The sequence below is a fragment of the Protopterus annectens genome, chromosome 9.part0 (genome assembly GCF_019279795.1).
Source record: "Protopterus annectens isolate FY-2018-M chromosome 9.part0, PAN1.0, whole genome shotgun sequence".
Classification (NCBI taxonomy): domain Eukaryota; kingdom Metazoa; phylum Chordata; order Ceratodontiformes; family Protopteridae; genus Protopterus; species Protopterus annectens.
In genome coordinates, this window is record NC_056743.1 from 1218341315 (window position 1) to 1218359624 (window position 18310).

General features: G+C 39.9%; 1 protein-coding gene across 1 annotated transcript in view; it reads left to right on the forward strand.

Annotated features, from left to right (window-relative positions):
* PITPNM1 (phosphatidylinositol transfer protein membrane associated 1) overlaps positions 1-18310 on the forward strand; it is a 1523951-nt gene that overhangs the window by 962660 nt on the left and 542981 nt on the right. Inside the window, exons 11-12 of the mRNA XM_044084149.1 lie at positions 6932-7121; positions 8029-8136. Of these exons, the coding sequence (XP_043940084.1) occupies positions 6932-7121; positions 8029-8136 (298 nt within the window). The remainder of the gene's footprint in view (positions 1-6931; positions 7122-8028; positions 8137-18310) is intronic.

An 18310-nucleotide genomic window follows, 5' to 3' on the forward strand; every position in this document is an offset into this window, starting at 1 on the left:
GGATCTTTCTAAGTTTCTTTCAGATAGTTTACATACAGATGTCCAAAAGATGGTGGACTCCCAATTGTCTGCCTTGCAGTCTGCCTCAAATGGGGTCATGTGACTACTATCTAACACAGCTGATCATACATCAATGGCAGCCAGTACTACCATGTGATGCCATGTCTGGATGCTGATATACGATTTCACAAAAAAGCTTGAGGCGTCCCTTATCAGTGCCCCCTATAGTGGTTCAACCTTGTTTGGACCTAAAGTAAAAAACACTTACCAGGAAAAAGCAGGATGGTAAGACCTTGTCTGCCCTGGGAATCCATTTTTCTACTCCTGAAAGATCCTTTTCCAGGAATCAAAAAGGGGATAGAAAGCTGTGGTTCAAAATTCCCGAGGTTTTCACCAAGACAATCCTGGAGATGGACCTCCCAAGGCAGAGGTGAAGGCAGTCTGAATGAATGGCACCCAAGAGGAAAAAGCAAACTGCAAAACCAAGATTTCCATGGGCCCTTCACCGAGAAACCTTACGAGTGTACCTGAATGGCTGCCCAACTGCTGCACTCACAAGGCAGTCGGGAGATGCTTATCCTTACACCTTTTAGCCTGGTAAACCATAACTTCTGAGTCATGGGTGCTAAGGATAATCACCAAAGGCTATATTGTACCCTTTGTGGCTTCTCCAAAGAATGATTGAAGATTCCCAATATGCCACCTGATCAGTTGGAATCTGCAGCAACAGAAGTATAAAAGTTACTAAACAGAAGAGTCATCTTGGCTGATGCACCCAGACCAGTTAGGATGCATAGTATTTTCCAGATTCTTTTTAGTTCCAAAAAGACAGGGACCCTCCAACCAATATTGGATTTTAGCATCCTAAATCAGTATGTCAAACAGACAAAGTTCCTAATGGTCACTGTGTAGTCCATTCTACCTCTATTGAGGCAGGATGACTGGATGTGCTCTGTTGATCTCCAGGATGCTTACTATCACATCAAGATACAGAGGCAGTCCAGGAGATTTCTCCATTTCTGGCTGGGGGCTAATCATTACCAATTCAGGGCACTGCCATTCAGTCTCACCAGAGCTCCCCTCCAGGTGTTCACCAAGATTTATGGCAGTAGTAGCAGCTCATCTCCAACTGCAAGGGATACAAATCTTCCCATATTCAGATGATTGGCTACTATGCTACCTCCAAGGATCTACTTTTGCTACACCTAATATTCTTTCTCTCTCTTGCAAAACATTTGGGAATATCAATCAACTACAAGAAGGGCAATCTGCCTTCCACTCAGAACATAGAATCTATAGGATGCCAGATAGACACTGTCTAACAAATTCTGAAACTCTCTAACTCTCTATTGCAAGAGTCCAATCATTAAGATTCATAGCCTATCAAGTGATGCAACACCTACATCCACACCCACAGGCATGACTCATTCTCCATCTTTTAGGGCTGATGACCTCTACTATTACACTGATCCCATTAATAGGATATCACATGAGAGTCCTGAAGTGAACACTGACAGAAGAATGGTGACAGAAATTTCACTTCCTCCACACAAGAATCCCACTTATTCAGACATGCAGGAATCACATAATTTGGTGGATTACATCTCCATCAGTAGTACAGAGCAGTTACTTTTGTCTACCTGCTCCCAGAGCCACAGTCAACATGGACGCCTCCCTTCAATGGTGGGGGGGGGCATTTTGAATGGAAGACTATTCAAGGAATGTGATCATCAACAGGCCAAACTTCACATTAGTGTTATGGAGATGTGAGCAGTCCTCCTAGCATTGCAGGCTTTTCAGGAGCTCCTCCCAAGAGTGTGATTTCTCTTCGCACAGGCAATGTCAGTGGTCTGGTACATCAACAAACAAAGCAGAACACATTTGTATACCCTCTTTGCATGTTTGGCAATGGATGATGTCTTCAAACTGCTTTCTAGTAGCAACACACATTCCTGGGATGTCCACTATATTAGCAGACAAGTTGAGCAGGACTATCCTATTACCTCACGAGTGGTCACCCAAACAAATAGTGACAATGGAGATTATCAGCCGCTGGGACCAACCTTGCTGTGACCTCTTTGCTTCTTACCTCAACAACAGATGCAGCAGTTATTTCATCCTCAGCCCTTCACAGGGACAGTCACTGAGAGATGCTCTGGTCCATTTTCATCCCCCAGGTATACTTTACTGTTTTCTACCAATTCCTGTTTTCACAAAGTTCATTCAGAAAGCTATGAAGTGCAAGACGAGGGTAATTCTTATTTCCCCCTTTTTGTCCTCAGTAGGTATGGTTCACCTTTCTTCACCCTCATCTACTGCACCCACCATTAGTGGATCTGCACAGTCACCCATCCAGGATGCCTCTACAGGATCTCCAGTCCCTAAAATTAACCACTTGGTTTTTCCAATTTTAACAATAACCAGAGATGCCAGGCTTTCTTCCCCTGAAGTACACATGCTTTCTTCATCTCTGAAGAATCAACCAAAATGACCCACAAAAGCAAATGTAAAATGTTTTGTATTTGAACATCCTCAAAGAGCTTAGACTCTTTCTCAGCTTCTCTAATTGTGCTACTGGAATTTCTTTCTTAACTTTCTATGGGAGGTTCCAGTTACTCTACTATTAAAATCCAGATGGCTGTGATTTCAAACTTTCACATATGACATAATGATTCATCTACTGCACCTTGTAAGGTGACCAAAGCTTTTCTTAAAGAAACAGTTTTATTGAGCCTACCTCTTCGAGATCGAGTTGCACCCTGGGAAGTTAGATTTATTACAATCTTTGACCCAAAAACATTTGAACCAGCAGCATTAACAGATTTAAAATTCTTTTCTTGGAAGACTGTCTTTCTAATTCCATCAGCAAAATGATTTTCAGAACTGCAAGCACTTTCATGCAACTCACCCTTCCTTATTTTCCACATGGACCGAGTTTCACTGTGAACAAATCCCTCCTTCTTTCCAAAGGTGGCATCAGAATCAAACTTGAATCAACAAATTGATTTGCTTGTAGTTTTTCCATACTTTGCTAACAAGGGAGAACACATCCTCCATGGATTAGATGTCCACAGACAACTCAGGTTCGATTTACATCGTGCTAAAGACATTAGGAAATTAGACTGGCTATTTCTTTTTCCAAGACAAAACTAGGGCAACATGTATCAAAAGATATGTGTTTTAGGTGGCTATCAGATTTCATTTCCTTTGCTTATAAGACAGGAGGACTATCTTTACAGTCTAAACCTAAGACTCACTCTACCAGCACGATGGTGACTTCAACAGCATTTACAAAATGAGTACCTGTCAGTGACATGTGCAGCAGCAGCATGGTCGACAGCTCATACCTTTATATCTCATCACAAGCTAGTGAGCAGTTTAGAGCTCACACTTCCTTCAGCTCTGCCGTTCTCATGAATGTCCTTCATGGAGTCCCCCCAAGGTCATTTTAGGTAGCTTGGGAATTAGTCCCACACACTGAATCATATGAAAATAGACAACATCATTTACAAAAGTTATGTACTTAGCATAATGATAGTCATTTTGTCCTCTTTTCATCTGGTTCAACTTCCCTCCCTCCTCTCACTTCCAGATTGTCATTTTACATCTTCTGAGTCTGGATTAGACCTTGATGGGACCCTGTCTGCCTCCTGTTCCACTTTCTTTCTATAGTGGATAATGTTGCCAAACCCCATTTCTTTATTTCTTCCTCCAGTTATTAGAGACCCTTTGAAATCAGCCAACACACTTGAGCTATAGTAAATCAGCTGGGAAGAGGGAATTGCAGGTAGTGGAGGAGTCAGAGTTCTTGGATTCAATACTTTGGTATAAGGCGCCAAGATCAGATCCAATCAGATCTGATGTGTCACACATTTAACCAGACAAAAATAAGACAACACAGATTTATCGTTATGGTAAGTACATAACTTTTGTTTATGGTAAGTGCAGCTTACACAACTGTACTTTGCTGGGGAACATGTGTTAAAGATATTTAATGCTCTGATTTTTCTTGATGAAAAGAAAGACAACTTAGCAGCACTTAAAGATAAATTCAGTAATTATTGTCATTCCATAAGGAGTTTCTATTTAGTATACAATTATTCTTTACAAGAGTACATGGTCCCACATATATAAAGGATGTGTATGTTACTGAGAAAGAGCCAATAACTGTGAATTTATCAAGTGTTATGATTCCTTAAACATGAAACAGAATATTTTGTGGTGTACAAAACAATTAAACAAGGGGACGTTTAGAGAAACAGATCTGACCATATCAAAAGCTGTGAAGTAGTGCACAGTTTGCAGAATTAAGTGTTGAAAATGTATGATTACATATGAGTCAGATAATAAGCTTGAATGAGAAATAAAGAAAGAACATGTTATAAAAGGAATAGATATGAAAAGTATAGCCAAGTGGGACTGAGGATCTAAGATGAAGGCTGTACTAATCAAAAAAAAATTAATTTGATCTTGCAGTAGGTTTGGCTATGAAAGGAAGATGAATTGTCCAGCATTTAATCATTTTTGCAGTCCAGTAGAATCAAAAGAGATTTCTTTAAAGTGTTTAAAACAAAACCAAATTTGTTCAAAGTAATGTCTGTATTGTTGAAAAAATTATCTGTTTGCTGGTACTGTGAATATTATGAATTGTGAAACTGCACCTGAATCATTGAAGAAGGAGTGCAAGGAAAATTGTAATTGCAATTAAAACTAGATGAGTTGTTGTAAATACAAGTGATCTGTTAGTGTGGGATCAAATACAAGAAGAGGGTGAAAAGATACATTTACTTTCTTGATTGATACAGCATAATCTCAAGATAAATTAATGTAAAATCAGAGCAACACATCTTAACAGGATGTATCATATTCTAACGTCAGAGAAACTAAAACCAGATCCAGGACAGACAACAAGCAAGCATTATAAAAGTTCTAGGAACAATATATTGTCTTGTAGAGTTAGCAGCTATTTCTGAGACAGACGTGCCTCTAAAAAAGCTGTTAGAACAAGATGTAGTCTTGGCATGGAGCTATGAATGAGAAGAGTTTAGAGATGATTAAGAAACTGCTTATAGATGTTCCAAAATTAAAATACTATGATGCAAATGAATCAGTGGTGTTGCAAGTAGATGACACTCAGAATTGTATTGAAGCCGTGATCCTGTAAGAGAACACCTGTTTTCCATACAAAAGGAGGTTTTAATAGTAGGATCCCACAAAAGGCAGTAGTACTATTAGCATTGCTCTATATGCAAAAGAAAAGTTCACACACACACACACACACACACACACACACACACACACACACACACACACACACACACACACACACACACACAGTGTATGTTTGAGAAATTCCATTGATTTGTCTATGGCAAAGAAGTTCAAGTGGAAAAAGACAGCAATCTCTTTCAAAGCATATCCAGAAAGTCTTTATACTAAAATCACTGCAGAGAATATTGTAGAAGTACAGTTGACCCTGCGAATGAAGTAAGACCATGCAAGGAATAACAGCGGATAATGCTGAGAAGAGCATATTTGCCAGTGGAGAATACATATTTGCTAGAATAAATACTGGATTCTTTGAGTAATAACTGCAATCGCCAAGATGAAGAAAAGTTTAAAAAACTCAAAACTGTACTCTAACTGATAGAAATGCAGCTGCTGAAACATTGGTCTGAGGGGAAAAACAGCTCTAATGAGAAGCCAAATGCTTGAGAAGATAACATCACATCTGGAAATAGAGGAGGTGCAAAGAGACAGCAAGAGTTAAAATGTTTCAGTCTGAAGTGTGAACTCAGATGGAATGAGTTTTTGACCCCTTGGACTTCACCCTTGAGGTCAAACTAGCCCAGTTGAGAGCAAATCTCACTATAACTATTGTTCCTGTAAACTAATGCAATTGTGGAATACAAATTCCATTGCTTGTCTAACTCTCTGTGCTGATGATAGTCAGAGGGAGCAGCTTTGGGATGTAGTACTCATGTGCACATCTATGAACATTGTGGTAAATGTGGAATACATCAGACAGATGAAGGTGGTGCCACTGTGGAATGGCCAAATTTAAAAATAAATAAATGTGCATTTTTTAAATATACACGTAAGGAATATTTTAGAAATTAAATAAGTACATAGGTGCTTTTAATTTATATTTAAGTAGGGATATATTTTGATAAGTGCAAAATGGAAATGAAACATTTCATTAACAGTGATTAAAATGCTGCACTTTTCAGTAACTGCACTGTTTCATGTTTCAGTATGCATACTGGACTATGAAGGAGTGTCGGATACCTGGCTTCACACCCCAGTTGAAGTGCATTGTGTACTACGTTGCCAGCACAATGCCAGCTACTCACTATATACTAGAGGTTTTGAGTAGGAGTCTTAGCAATGCACAAGGGAGGAATGAGTACTAATCTGTTTTACTGGTACACTAGCACACTGTTGCCAAAAGGTTTTCTTTAAGCCTTAGCACCAATGACTAGATCAGGATCCAGCACCACTTTATTTTTGCGCTGCTTCTGAGTCCTGACAATTTTGAATGGAAGTTCTCTCAGACTGGTTGTGTTACAACACTGTAAATGAGACCACCCTCATTTCCTCTTCCTTTCTTAACTCCCCCTCTCTCAGCTCAGAAACATCCTGTAATGCTTCATAAAGTATTCTGCCTCTGTCTTTCGTGTCCTGTCTAACTCATCAATAACCCTGGTTTACACTGATATGCATTATGTGTGTATGTGCCTTTTGTTTACTGCCTCTTTCGGCACTGTGACTTATTTGTTAGTCTAATTTTTATTTGGATTTAAGTGGCTGTCCCATGAAAACAGACATGCCTCAGAGTACCATTCCTCATTATTAGTAAATAAAGACTATTTGCATCTTTTTAAGTTCAACTCTGTTGACAGTTTGGTAACTCCTACTTTTCCTTCCACAGTCTCAGCCCGTACAGCTATGATGGCGATTGCCTGTCTAGCAGTCAGGATCACATACCATTGGCTGCTCTGCCACTGCTAGCTACATCATCTCTGCACTACCAGGATGCTGTTTCCATGGTGATCACTCGAGCCAACCAGGTCTATCATGACTTTCTTCGCAGCAAGGAGGGAATGGCTTTTAGGGGACAGGTAAGGAAGAAAGAAAGAACGAAAGAAAGAAAGAAAGAAAGAAAGAAAGAAAGAAAGAAAGAAAGAAAGAAAGAAAGAAAGAAAAGATAGCTGTTAGTGAGACAGTGTTTCCTACTTTTATAATATAGGGCTTCTATTTTCCTGAAATCAAAAAAGGCAAAAATATGGCACAATGTTTAGAAGGCACAGAACAGTGAGACAGCAAGTTGCCTGGTTTAAATCCCACAACTTTTACAACATCAGAATAACCAATCCTTGGCATTTCTTGTCCACAACGCTGTTTTTTATACATTATGACCTATTAAATCTGTGGCATGAGGGCACTCTGATTGACCAGAAATGCAGACTACATTGCTAGACATGGACATCCAGTTTCCAAGTGAAGCTATATCCTGTGTTGGAAGGCAGGGCTGACTGCAGGTGACTGATGAAGTGAAACATGCTGCGACTATGGATGTTTCAGTGGGGTGTATAACTTCTGACCATCACTGAAACACAGGGTTCTTAAATTAACTAGATGCAGTGGATTCATAAGCCTTCTGTCTTCACCATGTATGTGTGTAGTAGCTCAATCTGTTAGTATTTGCTGCATTTGATGGTCTTGTTAGTTTTAGTAGTGAGGTCTAGGAAGGAGATACAGACTTTTAAAAATGCTTATGACAAAATCCATTGCTAAAGGGACAACTGATCAGCTTAACTGCTTTATATGAGCATCAGTATATATGTATATATTTTAAAAACATTACGTTTTGAGAATGTAGTTGGGCGTCCTCACAAGAAGGTGAATGGCTAAGATGAGGTGAGCATTTTCCGTGCGACCACTGAAAATTCTCAGAGTTAATGTTAAGGTAAAACAAATACTCTTAACTGACAAGAAGTTTTGCTATTTCTCTTCTTTCTTTATCAGGTGGTCTTAATTGGAGACTGTGTTGGAGGAATCCTGGGATTTGATGCTTTATGTCATACTGGATTGGCAGGTCCTGGAAGCAGGGAAAGTAGCCGACGTGGCAGTATGGTAAGTCTGGTGAAAATAAACATGAAATACTGGCTGTCAATGGGATTAACAACAATCCTCTGTGTAGGTAGTGATTGCTGTAGTATTTTCACAGCTACATGTATTCCACTGACTTATAGTAGCCTTAATAGGTAAGTGCCTCACTAATGTGGTTCCCATACACAAGATGATTCTAACACGGAAACTGCTTGGATCTTTGCTGAAGAAAAAGCCAGTAAACATTATTGCATTAAACATTTTTAATGACTGGCAGTACAACTTAACCAGTATGATTCAGTCAGAGACTGAGATAAAATATGCCTGATTAGAACTGACAGTTTTGTTTTAATAGGTTCATAGGAGGTTAGTAGGCTAACATCCCTAGAGCATTTAAAGCCTAGCCATATTTATCCTGACTTGCCCTGATTGTCAGTGGTTAGGTGAGTGAAGTTCATAGAGGTATGGGGCTATGGTAGTTAATACTGACTTCCTCTGTCTAGGAGGGATATGGGCACTACCCCAGGAGTGAATTTGCACTCACCCATCCATTGATCTAGTTTGCATGAGGGTCAGGGAGGGGCTCTATTTCACATGAATTGGAAGCTTGTTCCAGAGAAGTGTCAGTCTCTAGGAGATGTATCTATCTCTCTAGCATGACTTATTCACATACCTCTCAATTGTACCGAATTTCTCTGTATTTCCTGGTTTGGGGCTCAAAATAATAAGGTGCCATGAATTCCCAATTGGCCCCTTTAAATCCCAATTTCAGCATGTAGACAAGGGCACTGGAACCATAAGGTGAAGGGGTGAGCACCCTGCAACTTTTAAGAGGATTTTTTTAACATGGAATTTAAGCTAGCCATACAACAACTAGTACAGAACCAGGGAAAAAAGTGATGAGCACTCAAAATAATTTCCTCTCAATAATTAATGTAGTTTTTATTTGCAACAAAAAGTGGTGCAATAACCAGGACCTGCAACCCATTTAGAAACAAAGCTGAAATGACACATAAATGTCAATATCGTTTACGGCACACCTGTATCCTGAATTTTCAACCTCATATCAGAATAAGCATTATTGCTGAGTATTAGATTAAAAATACAAAAGCCAATGGCATACTGAGTGCTTCAATCTGCACCCTTTGGAGGTACTTTATGGATATTTCTTCTGCTTTTACACAAGCACGTATGTTTGCTCGCACATACACTATTTGGCAACACAGAAAGTATTTCATTGAATTTGACATACAATTATGCTGTGTTTATATCTATACATCTATAGTTCATGTTAAATTGTGCACAGATTTCCAGATCTCTTCAAGTGTGTTTCTTTGCAGTTACCTAACCTTGTTTGAAAACCCATTAGTATATCTGGAAATGAATATGTTGCTCTTCTGATGCATTCATAGACGGGGGGGTCACTGATTACTACTTACAGATGTTGGTGTGAGATTGTGATAGTAAACCACTAAGCTTATTATTCATATATAGTGCTACTCCTAGTAACCAAATAAAAAAATGAAAAATTTTATAAAATAGTAATAACTCAATGCTAAAAAATACTCAAAAGAAAACTACTTGTATTTAATTAAAATATTATCCACTTTATTTAAAATGTTTCAAAATTCTGTATATGATTTATATAAATGAAGACTTTTTAATTTACATAGAACAGCTTTTCAATAATTACCTTCCTAGTGTAACAATAAAATTAAATTATTTTATTGTAATTTAATATAAACATAATGTAGAAGATTATAGAGCCTTCACTTTAGGTGCCTGCCTTTTAGGTGATATTTTTTTAGGTTATTTCCAACCCTCTGAATACATTTTTTACGATGTTTTATCAATATATTTCTGACTTAGTGATTTAAACTTCAACTATTAAATAATAATGGATGAGTTAATTAATTGCATTATTGATAGTTGTAGTTATAGTTAAAGGAAGTGATGTATGGAATAAGTATCTTTCTGAAGAAGTCTCAGTGTATTTGAGATGAAAAACACGGTAATATAAGTTAAGAGTTTAAGTTTTTATCTGTTCAAAGTTTATTAAAAGTTTAAAGTTTAAGACTTTTATTGAATCAGTCATCGTTGGTGTCTTTTTGCACCTTTGCAGTGCTGGTATTACTTTTGTTGCACTTTTTCCCAATGGCAAATTATATACATAGGTTCATAGGTTCATAGGTAGGTACTAGGCTATCTGCCCGAAGGCATTTATAAGCCTAGCCGGAATGTATTGGCTTTCGCTGCCCCCTTAGATTAGTTCCCTGTGCCTCTGTCCATCAGAGCCATTGAAGTGATCCCTGTGGTAAACTTTCTGTTTCCCATTCACTCGTCAAGGTTTCTCTTGAAGAGGGTTAGTGAGGAGCTCTGCCTAATGTAGATTGGAATCTTGTTCCAGAGCATGGGGAGTCTCTGGGACAGGAAACTATCACTCCAGCATGTCCTATTTATTGTTAAGGTGATGTTTAGATCCCTGGAGAGTGCGGCTCGAGGGGATATGGTTTTCTTTAGGTGGAGCATGTCCATCAGTTCTGGGTTGTACATGGCCTTGTATGTCAGGCAGAGATTACCTCTCTGAGTAGGCCATATGCAACCGAGTACAGCTGGAGTTTCTTCAGTTGAACTGCATAGGGCATTTGCTTGAGGCCAGTGATCCTCTTGGTGAGGTACTTCTGTGGTCTTTCCAGTTGTTGCAGGTGTCTTGTAAGGTACATCCCAAATGGGGCATTGTACTCTATTATGGGTCTGATGAGTGACCTCTTTCGATCTGGATGCAAACCGTTTTGTGATTAGGTTGGCCACATAGAAGGATTTTCTAACCACTTTGACAATGTAATTATCAAAGGAGAGGTTACTATCTACTTGGATCCCCAGATCCCTTATTACATCTACTGTATTTAGGGGGCTACCACCTATGTGGTAGTTTGTGGGTACTTTGTTTTTTCCAAAGGGGATGACTGCACTTTTGGCATTTAGCTTGAGACCATGGTTTTGACACCAAGTATCTGTCTCAGTGAGACCCTTTTGGAGGATGTCTATGTCAGCCGGAGAGTCAATTATAGCTCCTAGTTTGCAGTCATCTGTGAACTTGGTCACCCATAGTCCTCCTGTGCTTGCCTGTACCTCTGAGAAGTACATGCCGAACAGGAGGGGTCCTAGAACTGAGCCCTGGGGAATGTCACTTGTAACCAGTTTAGAGTCAGACCTAGCTCCAGTAACTCTTACCATGTGAGTTCTGTCCATGAGCCAGTTGGCAACCCATCTCGTGACATAGGGGTCTATGTTTAGGCTGGTGAGCTTGTCTATAATACCTGAGTGGGGAATGGTATCGAAGGCCTTTGCGAGGTCTAGGTAGGCTGTGTGGACCACCTTTTCCTCATCTATAGCCTTGGTAACTGTCTCAAAGAGGTCCACCAGGTTTAGGAGGCATGATCTGCCCTTAACAAAGCCGAACTGGGTAGGGTCCGATGTTTGGAGGTTCCCAATGTCTCTGTTAATAAGATCCATGATGATGCGCTCCATAGCTCTGCAGACCAAGCTAGTCAGGCTTATAAGGTGATAGTTCCCGGGGTCTGTTGTGGCTCCACCTTTGTGGAGTGGAATAACCATTGCTGTGCACCACTCTGTGGGCACATAGCCTGTGGAAAGGCTGAGTTTAAACAGTGGGTTTAGGTGAGGGGTTAGTTCATCTTTGAGCTTGTGTAGGATGCAGCCTGGGACACCGTCCGGTCCTATTGATGCTGTGTTTTTGGCTTTAGAGAGGGCTGTTTTAACCTGAGTGTCTGTGATTTCAGGGGCACTACATTCTTCTGGTATAGTTATGGGCCCTTTTGGGGGTGAGAGGGGGGTGAAGTTTGCACTGAACCTGTCTGCCAGGATGTTGGCTATATCGGTCGGTTCAGTGTATTTTGTGCCATTCTGCAATAACTCTGAGCAGATCTGAGAATTGCCACTTAGATTCTTGACATAGCTAAAGAATGTCTTGTGGTTATCTTTAGAGTCCATGGCAATTTTTCGTTCGAAGCTAGCCTTGGATGATTTTATGAGGGAATGTAGTCTCTTGCTGATACTGATCAGGGATGTCTTCCCTTCTTGGGATTTTACTCTTTTCTGTACTAGTTTCCTCCTTCTATTGTATAGCTTGTTTATGACAGGGGTCCCCCAGGCTGGTTTCCTTTTCTTGGAGGAGTGAGTCTTGGCTTTGTTTGGGATAGCATGATCCATGCATTCTTGTAGGTGCCCATAGAGTGCATTAGTAAAGGATATTGCAGCTTGGACAGCATTATTCTTTAGCATGGGGGCTTTGAAACTTCCCACCTCGGTCTTAAGTAATGTGAAGTTTGCTTTTGAAAAGTTTTTCATGGCAGTTTCTTTGACCGGGGGTGGTGGTGGAATGTGGATATCCAGAGTGAGTAGTTTATGGTCAGATCTAACCAGCGAGGGGTTGACCTCCGGTGTGAAACACTGGTCACCCATGTTGGTGATGACCAGATCCAATATGTTGTCACCTCTGGTGGGGGTGTTGACCAGTTGATCCAGGGCATTTGAGTTTATAAATTGTAGGAAATGTTGGGCAAGGGAGTTTGTACTTAAGTAGTTCTCCCAGTTAATGTTTGGGTAACTGAAATCACCCAATAACAGGGTGTTTGGTAGGACCTTTATATTTCCCAGTGTTTCCAGGAATGCAGAGTGGGGGTCCTGTGACATGGTGGGTGATCTGTAGCAAGCTATAATTTGAATAGCAGATTTGCCCGTAGTTAGTTGGACGTGGATGATCTCTGAAGCATTGTGCTGTGCCACTAAGCTGGAGGTGTGGGTATCCTTGATGAATATGGATACTCCCCCGCCTTTTATATTTTGGTCCGGGTTTTGTGGCTGAAATGTATGGTATGAGTTGTAGCCTGGTATTGCTGGGGTCCTCTCTGGAGCCTTAAACCAGGTTTCTGTTATTGCACATATATCAATTTTCTCCATACTGAGGAGTGTCTCGAGTGCATGCATTTTGAGGGTTAGACTTCTGGCATTGAGTAGCATTCCTGCAGTTTTTTGTTACTTGTGCTATTTACAGCGGTGGGTTTGTCTTTTGAGCCTTGCCTAAAAAAGGCAGTATGGGGGGTGGCAAGAGCCTTGGCCAGTATTCAAAAGCCTAAGCGTGACAGGTGCAAGCTGTCTCTAGCAAAGAGGCGTGGCTTGTCAAGCATGTCATCCCAGGCTGACAGACACTGGATCCCCTTTGAATGACACCAGAAGCTTAGCCAATTGTTGAAATTGATAATTTTTTCTCTATACCGTGGTATTATTCTTGGTGAGGGCAGGATACTACTCAGGGTCAGGGTCATACCAGCTTGGGCTGCATGATCAGAGAGCTCCTCCATGTCTCTTTTCATGTAGTCCAGGGAGGTACAGCTCAGGTCATTCACACCAGCATGGACAATGACAGAATCATATTTGTACTTGTTCTGGAGTGACCTGAGTGCTTGTGTTATGTGGTGGATCCTGGCACCCAACAGGCAGCTAACAGTAACCTTCTCCTTGTTCAGCCTAGTGAGTGGGATGTCAGTGTGCCTGACTATAAAGTCACCTATTACTAGTGTGTTGGGTACGTTATTTTGCCTTAATGGCTGTGATTGCGTGGCATACTGGTTTTGTGAAGCATGTGTTTCATGGTTTGTGTTGGGGGGGGTGGGGGTTGCTTGGATGTCTGCGTTGGAGGTCTCTGTTGCATTTGCAGATTTTTATTTAGAGCCTCTGAGTATGTTTTTGTGTATTTATGTGTGTTTTTTGCCGGTGCTAGTTTCATAGGTCTATGTGCGACTGGTGGGATGATGCAAGTAATTCCCTTCTCCTCTTGATTGCCTGGTCCAGTCTTAGGTTAAGAGAGCTTAGCCTCCAGTTTGGCTGTATAATTGCATCTCTCACATGTATTAGTGTTTGGTGAAAGGAGGAGAGGGTTGTCTGTGTACATGAGGCAATTGTAACATTGCCTCAAAATACCCAAATTCGCCAGTTGGACCGGAGAGTACACCTGAAACTGCCCTTTGGACATGCCTGGATAGGTACAGTGAACTGTTTTACTGATTGGCTGGTAAGGTCGAATAGAGAGCGTTGTCCTTCTCTACAGTATGGGGGGGGGTCTAATGCTAAGGTTTATTAGTGCTTGCTATGAGTTTTGAGCAAGTGCCGGGCTGAGAAGTGAATGGTTTGAGTGCTTAAGTTGAAAGTTTGTCTAGTTCCAAGGCAAAAATTGAAGAGTAGACTTTGTGGAGCCAGGAATAGTTATACCCTAGCTAAACGGCGCTGCCCACAGCATAAAACCACACAAATGCAGGTTTTATAGCAGGGAAATGAAAGAGAAAGAAATTAGCCCAAAATGGCCAATAAACTACTAATTTCTGGGCTGAAACCACTCCTCCAGGGACAGATAGGCTGCTCAAAGCTCCCTCTCTCACAGTGAACAGAGAAACTTTCTTCTATCCAAATAAGGTATGGGCAAACACAGAAACTTGTAACACAGCACTGAATTCAGCACTAACCTGAAAGCTGGACTATACTAGCTTAGAAAGGGGGGAAAACAAGTATTTTTTTTGTTTTTTTTTTTTTCAGAAAATAAAGCAGACACAATCAAAAAAACACATTAAATGCACAGAAATGGCTATCACACTTGAGTGTGTAGCCTACAACAGTTAAACAGGTAATTTAAACACAAAAATGACTTTGTTAAAGTGCAGGCAGTAAAATAAGTACAATATGTAGCCGAAACAAGATTTTTAAATCACAAAAACTCTAGAAAATTGGCGTTTTAGGTGGAATTAGCTAAGGGCAACAAGAAAATGCAGAAAAAATTATACTTAATCACTCCAAAGTCTCTCTTTTGTCTCTCTGCTGCTGTAGAACTCTGCTGGACACCAGGCAGGAGCTTGCTGAGCTGTATACTAGGGCAAAAACCTTGTAAAGCTCAGTTTCTATTAACTAATCTACATTTACACATTGCATATTGCACATTCTACAAAAAAGATCATTACAAAATGGTGACATTCATCCTAACCCAGGCCCAGTCAATGTCCTACCTACTGATCTGCTTACCAACTATCCCACAATCACACTGAACCCAAATAAACTTCCCATCTCACTCCTAATAGCACATCTCAATATCCAAAGTGTTAATAATAAAGTTCCCCATCTCCATTCTCCCTTAGACATATACTCTTTTGACATTCTATGCTTGACAGAGACTTGGTTAAAACCACAAACTCAAGACAATGAAATTATCCCACCAGGATATAACATATTGAGACATGACCATATTAGGAGAAAAGGAGGGGGAGTAGCAATTCTTTACAAAGATGGACTAGAGGTTACCACCTCACCTTATAACCTACTTGAGGACAGTAATGCTGAAGTCCTTATTTCCAAGATTCAGCTTAATCCTAGTAAATCCATAAATATCTTATGTATCTATCTACCTCCTGGAAATAACATTAACTCCTTAGAGAACATTCTTAGCTGGGTCTCTGCAACCTTCTCGCAAGAAACTATAATCCTAGGTGATGTTAATATTGACTGGAAGTGCATCAATACTGAACATCCCACTACTCATATTAACCTTCATGGCTTCTCTCGGACTATCACCTCCCCTGCTAGAATTAATAAACGAAACCAAAAGGAGAGCATCTTAGGTTGGATACTTATTAATAATTACCAACAAACCAACAAAGTAGGTATCTTCCCTAATGATGTAAGTGACCACTCCTTGACCTATATAATCAGGCAAAAAACAGATATCTTACACCCAACATAATATAGAACTATACATTCCAACAAACATTTTAACCAAGAACTATTCCAGAGTGAACTCAGTGCCTACAATTGGACCTGTCTAAAGATCCTCCCATTGGAAGATGCTGTCCTATACTTTAACTCTAAATTTTTAACTATCCTAGACCTGCATGCACCCAAACGTAAAATAAGAATTAGATCAAAACCTGCCCCATGGCTCACCAAAGATACCAAGCAAAAAATCCTACTTCGAAATAAAGCCTGCACTAAGTGGCGCATTACTAAAAGCACATCAGATCAACAAATATTTAGACAAATAAGAAATGCAACAAAAAAATCCATTCTCCTAGATAAAAAAACTTTTACTGTCAAATACAGCAAACACACCAAAATAACCCCCAAAGATTCTGGGCTAGTATCAACAGACTCCTACACCCAGGACACTCCAGTACACAAACCCCTTTAAGTGCTAATCATGAGACTCCCTCCCAAACTGCTAATGACTTTAACTCCTTCTTCACAGAAGCCATCCAATCTCTAGCCAGTCAGCTATCCCCTGATACCTCCAGCCTTCCTACCCCCATGACTAGCACTCTTCCTATCTTCCAACTACAGCCCATCTCTACAAACTTCATTTTCAAACTCCTAGCAAAACTTAAGCCTTGTACCCCCTCTGCTGACCAGATACAATGAATAACTGCAAAAAGCATCTAAAGCTGTAGCTTATCCAATATCAATCCTGATAAATAGAACCATTAAGGAAGGATCCATCCCTGTCATCTGGAAAATCGCACACATTATCCCCTACACAAAGGTGGCAACACAATTGAATATTCTACCTATCGGCCCATTGCTCTTCCATCCCCCTTAGCAAAAATAATAGAAAAATGTATTCATCATCAGTTAATAGGACACCTAACTGTCAATAACATACTAGCTAAAAGCCAACATGGCTTTAGGCCATTCCATAGTACCACTACTGCCCTCTTATCCTTTATGGACACCATTAATAGAAACCGCAACAACAATGTACTCTCTTCAGCTCTATTTATTGATCTTTCAAAGGCTTTTGATATGGTAAACCATGCATTGCTTATCTATCTTCTCAAATCACTTTCCCTTGATTCTCTATCCATAAAATGGTTCTTATCCTACCTGAGCAACTGGCAACAGGCAGTAATCTGGGAGAATAATCTATCATCCCACCTGCCTGTCACATTGGTTGTCCCCCAGGGCTCCATTCTAGTTCCTCTCTTATTTTCACTTTTTATTAATGATCTCTACTTAGCTGTTCCCAATGCGACTTGTATACAATATGAAGATGATTCTACTTTAATCCGCACAGCTAAATCTGCTTTTGAACTGCAATCCCAAACTCAGAAAGTATTTAACATAGTTGAGACCTAGTTCTTGAAACGCTGTCTCCTTTTGAATCCCAAAAAAACAAAGCTCCTGCTCTTTACTCCTACTCGTAGGTCCACACCTATAGATTTCTCAATTATCTCTAAAAATGGCACCCTCATAGCCCCTGACTATACCACAAAACTCTTAGGGATCACAATAGACAACAACCTTAACTTTGATACCCACATTAACAACATTATAAAATCAGTTAACAGAAAAATGAGCTCCCTGTATAGAATCAAACCATTCCTTATACCAATAGCAAGAACTACCATTGCCCACTCCCATATAATCTCTACTCTTCTCTATGCCTCACCAATATATACCAATCTATCAAAACGTAATCTCCTCAAACTAGCCACCTCCTATAACAACATTGCCAGATTCACAACTGGTAAGCCCTTCAGAACCCACCATTGTCATAACCTCAAATAACTTGGATGGCTTGAACTACAAAATCAGCGTCAATTCAACCAAATTATTATTGCCCATAAACTCCTCTACCAGCCTAACAATACTCCAATACTCTCAGACCTCATAACTCCTTATAAAAATCTTAATACCTTACATTCATCCAACAAACGTCTAGTTAACATTAACAAGTCTAATAACATGGCAGGGGACTCACTGTTCTCTAACACAACTGGGAAAAACTGGAACCATTTACCTAGTGAACTTGCTTCCCTTCCTACCTTATCACTCTTCAAACATAAACTCAAAATTTTCCTTAATACACACAGGCTTTGCTCCTGTTGTAACCCTGATTAACCTATCAATACTGCTACTAATATCTTTACTAACTCTATTTCTGTCCACTAAACTTAGGTCCTCTCCTGTAGTGCAATAGTAAAACATTAAACCAGAAATGAGATACTTTTTTTAGTTACTATTACAAGTAAATATCTTGTGCTACGTTTTGTAAATAGCTCTAAGAAATGTGTAGAAATAGCATCTACGTCTTGTATATTTTTTTAGAAAAAAAAAACTTTGTCTGTCTTTCATCTGTGTT